Source organism: Aulonocara sp. 'chitande type north' Nkhata Bay, linkage group LG4 (assembly GCF_057382095.1).
Source record: "Aulonocara sp. 'chitande type north' Nkhata Bay isolate Kocher_YH1m ecotype deep benthic linkage group LG4, A_spYH_male_GT1.1, whole genome shotgun sequence".
Classification (NCBI taxonomy): domain Eukaryota; kingdom Metazoa; phylum Chordata; class Actinopteri; order Cichliformes; family Cichlidae; genus Aulonocara; species Aulonocara sp. 'chitande type north' Nkhata Bay.
The window spans coordinates 3039414-3050188 of NC_141347.1; the positions used below are offsets into that span (position 1 = coordinate 3039414).

General features: G+C 37.5%; 1 protein-coding gene across 1 annotated transcript in view; it reads left to right on the forward strand.

The window, feature by feature from the left end:
- The window catches only part of LOC147331743 (beta-1,4 N-acetylgalactosaminyltransferase 2-like), a 36425-nt gene extending 32102 nt beyond the window's left edge, over positions 1-4323 (forward strand). The window contains exons 9-12 of the mRNA XM_086290508.1: positions 1059-1240; positions 1443-1586; positions 2923-3151; positions 3240-4323. Coding sequence (XP_086146634.1) covers positions 1059-1240; positions 1443-1586; positions 2923-3151; positions 3240-3433 — 749 coding nt within the window. The 3' untranslated portion in view covers positions 3434-4323. The remainder of the gene's footprint in view (positions 1-1058; positions 1241-1442; positions 1587-2922; positions 3152-3239) is intronic.
- Positions 4324-10775: the final 6452 nt, after the last annotated feature.

The following is a 10775-nucleotide window of genomic DNA, read 5'->3' on the forward strand; positions in this document are numbered from 1 at the left end:
GTTCCGAATGACAGCAATATCAGGAAGAAGGAACACGAGAAGCTGGAGAAATACCAAGGGCTCAGAGAAGAGCTCGAGAGGATGTGGAGGGTGAAGGTAACGGTGGTCCCCGTGGTAATCGGAGCACTAGGTGCGGTGACTCCCAAGCTAGGCGAGTGGCTCCAGCAGATCCCGGGAACAACATCGGAGATCTCTGTCCAGAAGAGCGCAGTCCTGGGAACAGCTAAGATACTGCGCAGGACCCTCAAGCTCCCAGGCCTCCGGTAGAGGACCTGAGCTTGAAGGATAAACCGCCCGCAGGGGCGTGCTGGGTGTTTTTTATATACACACACACACACACACACACACACACACATATATATATACATATATATATATACACATATATATATACACACATATATATATATATATATATATATATATATATACATATAAAATAACCTTACATTTGTTGTATAAGACAAAAAATCATAAACTTTAAGGGACAAGTTTACTGAGGTTATAAATCAAGTGAGCATAAGGGTAATATTTCGAGACTTCAAAACATCGTAGGATTTTTATTTATTTATTTATTTAATGACTAACCAGAGAATGCAATATGCTGCATTTAATACTGCATTTACTCTTCCAACCCACTGTCTTTCTTTCATTTAAAGTTTTTGCTGTGTCTTTTCTCAAATTGCTCTGAGAATTTTCTGAAATCACTTCCAAACTGGGAACTGGGACTTTCTTGCTAGAAATTTCTCGAAGCTCACTCAGAGTATGCTGAGAATCTTTCTAATCTGATATCTGTATTGTGACCCCATGCCTAGCAGGCTCCAGAAAGACTCTAAAACATGTGTGAAATAATTCATTTATTTCATAATAACAGGCAGATTTTATATCTTTATATCTAACTTATTTTTCATCCTCACACATGCTTTTCCAGAATTATAAAAAAAAATACATTTATTAGTATTTCCTTTGGTTGAATGACTCAGAAATTTAATGCTACTCTGCCATATTAACAGTTCATCTTTTCTTAAAATTATTCTCTGTATACTTCTGTCTGTTAGATATCAGCTCTCAAGTCACCATCATCACAAAGACCTTTCTGCGTTACAAACAACTGAGGGTGTTGTTGGACAGCATCCGGAAATTCTATAGTGACATTAAAGTGATTATTGCAGATGACAGTTTACAACCAGAAAGCGTTACTGGAGAAAACATCCAGCATTACATCATGCCTCCAGCACAGGTATGCACACACATTCATTTCAGAATTATGAGTTTTTAGCAATATTTTGGACTCAAATTATATTTATAGAATATAAGACATGCAAATGTCAATTCAGTTCTTGGAAGACTTATCAAGTACAATTCCAGTCAAACCAGGTAAATCTCGGGGTCCCATTCCAATTTACAAATTTGAACAGAGGATGTTTCTTTCTTCTTCTCAGGGCTGGTTTGCAGGCAGAAATCTAGCTGTTTCCCAGGTAACAACCAAGTACTTTCTGTGGGTGGATGATGACTTTTTGTTTTCAGAGAAGACAAAGATAGAGAAGCTTGTGGAGGTGATGGAGGCGGTCCCTGAACTAGATGTGGTAAGAATGAAATAGCTTGTGTTGGTTCAGTTTGTAACAGTTTTTTTTCTTTAGCTCAATCATGTGTAACTTGGACCTACAAGTTTTAAGTTTTCTTGATAAGAGAAGACATCAATTGTTGGGTCTGTGTTTCCACAAGCCCCGCTGGTTTAGAGACAGGGAGGCCTCGTCGGTATCTCAGAAACGCACTTCGAATCTCATTACGAATGACCCCGACGACGGCCTCCTCTCGCTGCCTTTTATTGGGAAAAGAGTTCACACAAGACAGGGAGTGCAGAATTATTAGGCAAATGAGTATTTTGTCCACATCATCCTCTTCATGCATGTTGTCTTACTCCAAGCTGTATAGGCTCGAAAGCCTACTACCAATTAAGCATATTAGGTGATGTGCATCTCTGTAATGAGAAGGGGTGTGGTCTAATGACATCAACACCCTATATCAGGTGTGCAACGTCCTTTCCTTTGGCAAAACGGGTCAAAAGAAGGACTTGACAGGCTCAGAAAAGTCAAAAATAGTGAGATATCTTGCAGAGGGATGCAGCAGTCTCAACATTGCAAAGCTTCTGAAGCGTGATCATCGAACAATCAAGCGTTTCATTCAAAATAGTCAACAGGGTCGCAAGAAGCGTGTGGAAAAACCAAGGCGCAAAATAACGGCCCATGAACTGAGAAAAGTCAAGCGTGCAGCTGCCAAGATGCCACTTGCCACCAGTTTGGCCATATTTCAGAGCTGCAACATCACTGGAGTGCCCAAAAGCACAAGGTGTGCAATACTCAGAGACATGGCCAAGGTAAGAAAGGCTGAAAGACGACCACCACTGAACAAGACACACAAGCTGAAACGTCAAGACTGGGCCAAGAAATATCTCAAGACTGGTTTTTCTAAGGTTTTATGGACTGATGAAATGAGAGTGAGTCTTGATGGGCCAGATGGATGGGCCCGTGGCTGGACTGGTAAAGGGCAGAGAGCTCCAGTCCGACTCAGACGCCAGCAAGGTGGAGGTGGAGTACTGGTTTGGGCTGGTATCATCATAGATGAGCATGTGGGGCCTTTTCGGGTTGAGGATGGAGTCAAGCTCAACTCCCAGTCCTACTGCCAGTTTCTGGAAGACACCTTCTTCAAGCAGTGGTACAGGAAGAAGTCTGCATCCTTCAAGAAAAACATGATTGAAAGCATCTGAAAAAAAAACTAGACTTCTAACGTGGCCTAATCTAATCTTGAATAATAATTCAAGATTATTTTTTCTCAATCACCAGTTTTGAACCTTGGTTACATGATTCTGTTGTACTGTATTGTGTTGATTTTATAATGGGTTTTTTGTTTTTCTCTAATTAGGTTGGTGGGTCAGTACAAGGGAACCGCTTTTACTTTTCTATTCTATATGAGGAAGGAGATGAAAATGAAGGTGGCTGCCTATACAGGAAGTCTGGTGGAAAATTCCACCGTCTTCCTGGTTACCCACAATGCCATTTGGCCAGTGGAGTGGTCAACTTCTTCCTGGCTCGTACAGATGCCATGCAGAGGGTGAGATTTGACCCCAAGCTCCAGCGAGTAGCGCATTCAGGTAAGTCCAGACCTCAAAAGGGGTTTAGATTGAAAATGGCACTAAGATGATATTTTCTTAAATGGGAAATGTCTGTTTCTGACTCTAGAGTTCTTCATGGATGGCCTGGGCTCTTTGATGGTTGCCTCATGTGGTGATGTGATAATTGACCATCAACCCAAAACACAGGAAAACCGTAATCCTACCTACAACAAATTCAGAAACCCTGGAAGAAGTGAAGGCAAATTCAAACTGCAGCTTCACTTTTTCAAAAACCACCTTAAGTGCATTAGATATGGATAGAAGACCATAAACGCACACAAGGGTCACTTATTGTCATTACATATTGCACTTAATCTGAACATTTTCGTCTCTTTCATTTTAATTGTTTAGCCATTACTCCAGGAATGACAGAGCTTGGGATTCATGTGAATAAAGCTATTTTTTCTTTCTGTTGGGTTTTATTGTTCCTGATTTTATTTCTTTATGATTCTATAGGCAGTTTGATTTCTTATGCTATTGTTGATAGGGTTAGTGTCATAAGGTCATGTTTTTATTGTTAATCTAATATATCTAGTAATAACACAATAGTTTGAGTTCCTCTTATTGCCTTGTTTTTATGGAGTGCTGGATGCTGTTCTAGTTTAGAATACTTGATTTTTCATTCAGTTTCAGGTCCTACTTTGAATATGTTTATGTTTAGTTTCTTTGTTGTTTCCTTAACTGTTCTTCTCCCTCTCTTGTCTAGTGGTGCGAGGATTGATACTGAAATACTGATTCCTCCGATACCAAATAATTTGTCTATTTTAGTAGTTTGGGGAAAACTGGATTTTATCATTAACAGAAAAGCAGTAGAAAGTAACTATATTATTGTGATCATTGAAATGAAATAGATATAGATAGATAGATAGATAGATAGATAGATAGATAGATAGATAGATAGATAGATAGATAGATAGATAGATAGATAGATAGATAGATAGATAGATAGATAGATAGATAGATAGATAGATAGATAGATAGATAGATAGATAGATAGATAGATAGATAGATAGTCTAGGAAAATGGTTCTTAGCTTTATTGTTGTTTTCAATCAGTCATATTTGTTTTGAGTCATTGTTAATTGAATATTTTAAAGGTTTTGACATTGACTGGGTTTTTTCCCTCTTGTATGATAATTCTTCATAATTAAACAATAAGAACAAGTAGTGCTATGTCTTGTATTTATTGTTAAGGTATAATTTAAAATACAATAATGCTGATTTTGATTTTCCAAGCACATTAAATTCTTGTACAAAGTACTGATATCGAATCAGTATTGTTGATACCAGCCTGAACTTTACTTGGTATGGGATTGGAAAGGAAAACAGAGACATTACTGTCACATAACTACTCTCATATTTAGTTATTTTATGTTTAATGTATCTTTCTTGTTTCTGTTGTTGGGTTGGGTTCCTGTCATATTTTAATAGATACTGGTACCTTTGCCACTTATTCTTTAATCACACGTTCAGAATTTTCTCTTGCAAAATAAGTCCATACTTACACGCCAATTTATTTTTTTTTTTTTTACTTAAAACATTTTTCTTGCAAAACTAAATAGTCAAAAAAATATCAAAACTGGTAGCCATATGGTTGGTCACCTTACAGCAATATGTAGTATATGAAGTATAATATGTAATATATGAAGCCAAAGTTACGGCAACTCAGAATTTAAAGCCCCAAAGACTATTTTTCCACATTCACACAAGGGCCATTATGCATGTGTGTATGGGTAATTCTTCAAAAATTATTGAAAAACAAGCATTTTTAAGGTATTTAGATGAAGTTAAATCATTTCTTCTGTTCAATATCAATACCTAAGAAATTTCAACTCACAGATTGTGCCAAAATGGACCAGATTGCAAAACGCCTGGCTGTGTATTCATAAACACCTCTGTGACTTTGCTCTTTTACTTCAGCAGTATCAGTCTTTGCACAGATAATGTTCATATGTTGATTCCTGGTTTTCTGGAGTGTCAATGGAAAATTGTATTTAGTAGTCAGTATAATCTTTTAGTGATATAAGTTTGCTTATGGTAGGATGCTGTTTGTAGTTATTTGTATTAGGAAATGTTTAACCATGTATACTTAGAGGCATATAATCAATTGTGTAGTGACAAGATGTGTGATCTCTAGCAGGCTGCAGGCTTGGTTCACCCCCCACATCCTGGGAGCGTGGGAGAGGTCGCACCTTGTTTTATTGTTTTAACGTAGCTATGTCTGTTTCAGTCTAAGTGCTTTAACTGCTGGACTTCCTCACCGTGCCATCTAGGGTGGGGGAGACTACCCTCTTTATGACCAAGGATGTACCTTTTGTGTTTGTATGTTATATGACCCTTTTGATCAGCAGTGACACACACACACACACACACACACACACACACACCACACACACACCATACACACACACATACGCTCAAGAGTATAAATAAAGACCAGGGCAGTTCTCTCACTGGAGTCTCTTAGTGTGGAGACTGCCCTTGCTAGCAAGAACTTCTGTGTGTTTCTCTTCTCTGAGTCTTTACTGAAGAAGTGTTTTAGAACATTTTCCCTAACATGGAGTTTATTGTCTATTGCAGTATCTTTAATCTTTAATTTAGGATGAGATGTTAAATTGTGTGTTGTGATGAAATGATTAAAAAATACTCAGTAAAGCTAAAGATCACTCTTCTTCATCCACACAAACTTAAAAATGTGTTTGTCCGTACTGACAACATATAACCTTCCTTCCTCCTCCACAAACAATTCCCAGCTCTGGCCTTGCCTGTGGCTGATAAATTCATTAATTCAATTAAGTAAATTAAAAAAAATTATATTAAGTATCCTTGTGTATCTATAAGTGGGTGTGCAAAACACCCAAGATATCTTACGATGTGTACTTGGTTTGTAGAGTATTTTTAGGCTTGTGAAAATTTGTATTTTAGTGGAGAATTTTTCACAAGTGGGAAGCAGTTGCCTAGTTGAACAAAGTCCAAATGAGTCTAATTTATGAGAGGTAACAAAATCATCAACAATAAAATGTTTAGTAAATAAAGCTCTGTAATTTAAACAGGGTGATAAACACTGTACTGAGAGGAATAGGAAGCTGCAATTTATAGAGCACAGCAATTACATTATTGTCAGTGCTTGTAGATATTACTATGGAAACAGGGATAAGGTTACTATATCTGAGCAAAGACTGACCACTTACACTAATACAAAATATTACGTTTTGTAAACCACACATTACTCTCCAGATTTTCATATATACTGGGCACAATTTGAACCATAAATTTCAAAATTTGAATTGATTGCTCCACAAGACCTGTTTCTGCTGATTTTCAGTCCAGTTCTTGTGTAATTGGCATATCTCAGTCTTTCTTTTCACATTCTGCTTTTCTACAAAATGGATTCTTGACAGCCACTGAGAGCATTTCTGATGTGGCTTTCTTCCTATTTCATAAGGAAATGAATTTCAGATTTTTCCCCCTAAAGTACTTGCAGAAGAAGATCAGATCAAGATAGCCCTGAGAATATGTTGTCATCCGATCTGGACATTAGTCAACACAGAGAAGACACCTAAGGAAAGTTTCAGGCGATTCAGGAAAGTGAAAACTCTTAGTGATCCTTTATTTTCAGAGTAATATTAACAGTAATATTACAGTTATTTCCAGTTGTTTACACACAATTACATGTACTTCAGACACAGTGACTACCACATGTAACTGATGCACCACCCCCCTAAACCAATTCTGCTAAACTACAAGCATAATTCCTGCTTTACACTCAAATTGCAGTTTTAAAACACACTTTTTTCAAAACACTACACATAATTCTCTGCATTTGGAACTCTTTTCATGAAGAAAATCTCTTGTTTTCACAAGAGAAACACACTGTCATTCAAAATTGTAAACTCAGTTGCCCTACTTTGCATACTAACTCATCACATAGGTAAACACCTTTCACACATAATTGCAATGAAAAAATCAGAGCTTTATAAAAGGGCAACAGGTGAGTTCTTCTGTTTTGGTGCAATGGATGCCAACATTGGAAACAGAGGCAGAGCCAGAGGAGTGAGAGTAAGAGGAGGAGGGGGAGGAGGAGGAGGATGAGGACGATGAAGACTGGTTCACTGTCCACCCACACTTTTTAGTTTTTTCTCGATTCGCCATGCTAGGCGATATTTGCCCTGCTGATTGGCCAGTGAAAATATTGCTTGTGATGTGGATGAGGTGTTGTGGCCAAATAGAAACAGAAGAAACGATGCAGCGTAATTGTTTTGGTTTTGTTTTGTTTTGTTTTACTGTATTCAGTAAATTCTTCTGTTGTTTGGACTTTCCAGACCAGCAGGTTTAGGGAAGTCGTTTATGGGGTCACACTCTGACACACACGCACACACACACACCTCCAAATTCCAATGTAAGGAACAAACATGCCGGGTAAAAGCTATCGGGGCCTACGCTATCTTCAGCTGCACCAGCTACAGGGGCCTGGCTAGCTATGAGTGAATGAAGGGTGCGAAGCCGAGTCTCCAATTCAGTAATCATGGCCTCCAGAGCTGCAAATATGCTACATTTGTTACAAGTATCACTACTGCTAAAGGAGGCCGAGGAGTAACTAAACATCTGACGCAATGAGCAGGAAAGTGCAGGAGGGACAGGTGAAGAGGCCATGCTGCTAGCAAGTCGGCTATGAGCTAAGCTAAGCTAGCGATACAGTAAAGACACAGTGAGTGAATACTTTGGCTATAATTTAGAAGTGAGTACACAGAGTGTGGTTCGGATGAAGCACGTGTAGATTATACTATAAAAAAGGAGGTATCTAAAAGTTTTTAATTAAATTGCTAAGCAGATAAGCTACTCAAAAACACCACTGTGTGTTGAGCAGGAACAGGAAGTGATACTCTACCGCAGAGAGAGCGAACACCAAGTGGCCAGTCAGATGTCAAAAAGAAATGACAGTCAGATAGTGTTGCAGTAGCATGCAAAGTAACTAATGTGGAATGTATCCTAGTGCCTTTAGTTTTTTGCATATTTGTCAGCACTTGATTTAAGCTGAAAGTCTGCATTCCAATTACGTTTGGATTGTTTGATTTAAAATCTGCTGTGGTGATGTAGCGAGGCAAAAGTACAAAAACTGTCTTGATCCAAAAATTTATGGATGTAACTTTAGCACCCACCACCTCACCTGCCTCTGAATGTGTACTTTAGTCTGCTTTTTCTTCCAATGGCAGACAGAAGCACTTAATCAGAAAATTAGGCCAAAGTTCTGGAAATTCACTGTTAAAAAAAAAAAAGTAATAAAAAATAAAAATGACAAATATATATGAATAACCTAAATGTGTATATACCAAAGGAGAAAACTAGCTTCACACAATAAACATAGGTGCCATTTTGTAGTTGGCTAAACTTAGACAGCAAAACAAATGTTTTGTCAAGAGTATAGCAAAATAAAACTTTATGGTTTACAGACCTCACAAAAGTGGTTCTGGAAGAATGGTCAAAGATTCCCACAAACACACCCGTAAACCTTGTGGAAAGCCATCCCAGAAGTATCCAACCTTTTATAGCTACAAAGGGTTGGCTATCATATTAAACTCTGTGTATTACGAATGAGATGTCACTCAAGTTCATATGTGTGTGAAGGCAGTGTATGTTCATCTCAGTTGTTTCCTTGGGCATCTTTCTACTTTGAGGACGTTTAGGAAAACTGATGATGTTGATGGTCATATTATGAGATTAATAAAGAAATGACAAAAATCTCAATGGCTTCATTAACATTTTTTGTTACTGTGTTTTCTAGCAGGTTCTGGGTATCACATTTAAAGTAAACATGTTAAGCATGTTTACTTTAAATGTTGTTACATTTTCAAGTATAGGGTTATCAGTGATTTCAGTATTATTTCAATTTTATATGTGGTCCCAACATTTTTTTTGGATAGCCGGTCATAAATATATTTAAATCTTTAAGTATCCATAAGCATCCATAAGTGACTGAGCCAGGACTCTCTTCCAGACACTCTAACAACCACCGGCACAATGTACATTTCAGATTTTTTAATTTAAAAAATTTGAGATTGTCTGTTTTATTTAATTCATTTAATGTACAGAATTCACCCACTTGCTCCACACAATGCCACTTACTGCACATAAAGTCCCCCATGTATATATTCACATAATGTATATAATGTAATTCTCTCCCCTTTTGCACAGTCAAGGAGGGTTTCAGGATACATTTCACTGCGTATTGTACTTGTATAACTATGCATGTGACAAATAAAGAATCTTGAATCTCTCTTGAAGTATGATGCACATACTAATTCCTGGAATTTAAGATCCATTTGGTAAATTCAAATATGTTGAATAGTGAATGTGTGGACTATATACTCACGATAAAGTTTTATTGTAGGTGCAGCTAAACATCTGCTAATATTATAATCTGTACCTGTAAAAGGTAAATATGTCCATGGTTGGAAATGTATTCATTTAAGCACTTGATGGGTGTGGACTGTGTAAACTGACTGAATTACCAGAGAACTGTCGGTCATCAGTATGAAATCATGCTGACTGTAATGTACACATTGAGTGTTTGCCTAGAAAAGCAGAGGAAATGTTGATTCTTTTATATTTTTCTCTTAAGTTCAATGTGCAAGTAGATGTGTTTAAAATAAATCTGCTTTTTTTCAGAAATCCGCAATAACAATCTGCTCAGGACTGAAGATAATGTGGTTACTGAGGTTTATTGTGTCCTCTGTAGATGGTTCATTTCAGTCTCTCACTGTGTTCTTATCACAGGATGGAATAGAAAGTTTTCTTTTTATCAGATGCCACTTATATCTACTCATTTCAATTGCCTTAGCACAGGAAACATCTTCTGTGTTTCCTGTGTTATGACATTAAGGCTATTAGTAATTAGGTAATTAGGCCACCTTGGAATAACAGTTCTATTAAAACAACAAAAATAAATAAAAACACCTACAAAGTCCATATTAAGAAGAAGAAGAAGAAGATTATCAGTCAGACCACTAATTTATCATACTGATATATTTCTCCCCCCACTTGGGTTCTTTTGTTCGACTCCTTTTCTTTTACTTTCACTCAGTAGTTAGAATGCAGTGGTTTGAGGGAATAACTGCACAACTCTAGAAATGAAACAGTCTCTCCATCATTATGTCTTGCCTTGTAAAGTCTTTAATTTGATATTTTCTATTTTTAGAAAATATCAAATTTGATCTATTTTATCTATTTTTAGAAAACATCAAATTTTCTAAAAGTAGAGCCCATACAGGGGAGCAAGCATGCTGGAGAGGTTAGGCAAAAACTTCCCATAATAGTTCACTAAGCCCAAGAATGATCTTAGTTCAGCTACATTCTTTGGACTGGGGGCTTCCTTTACTGCCCTCACTTTGTCTTCCAGCGGGGATAGGCCCTGAGCTGAGATGCGATGACACAGGTATGTCACGCTAGGGGCTTGGAAAACAAACTTACTGCACTTCAAATGCAACCCAGCTTCTGAGAGCTTCTTCAACACCTGCTCAAGGTTACGCAGATGCTCCTCTTCTGTTTTACTTGTAACTAAAATGTCATCCAAGTAAACAGCAACACTGGGAATCTTTTGCAGAAGA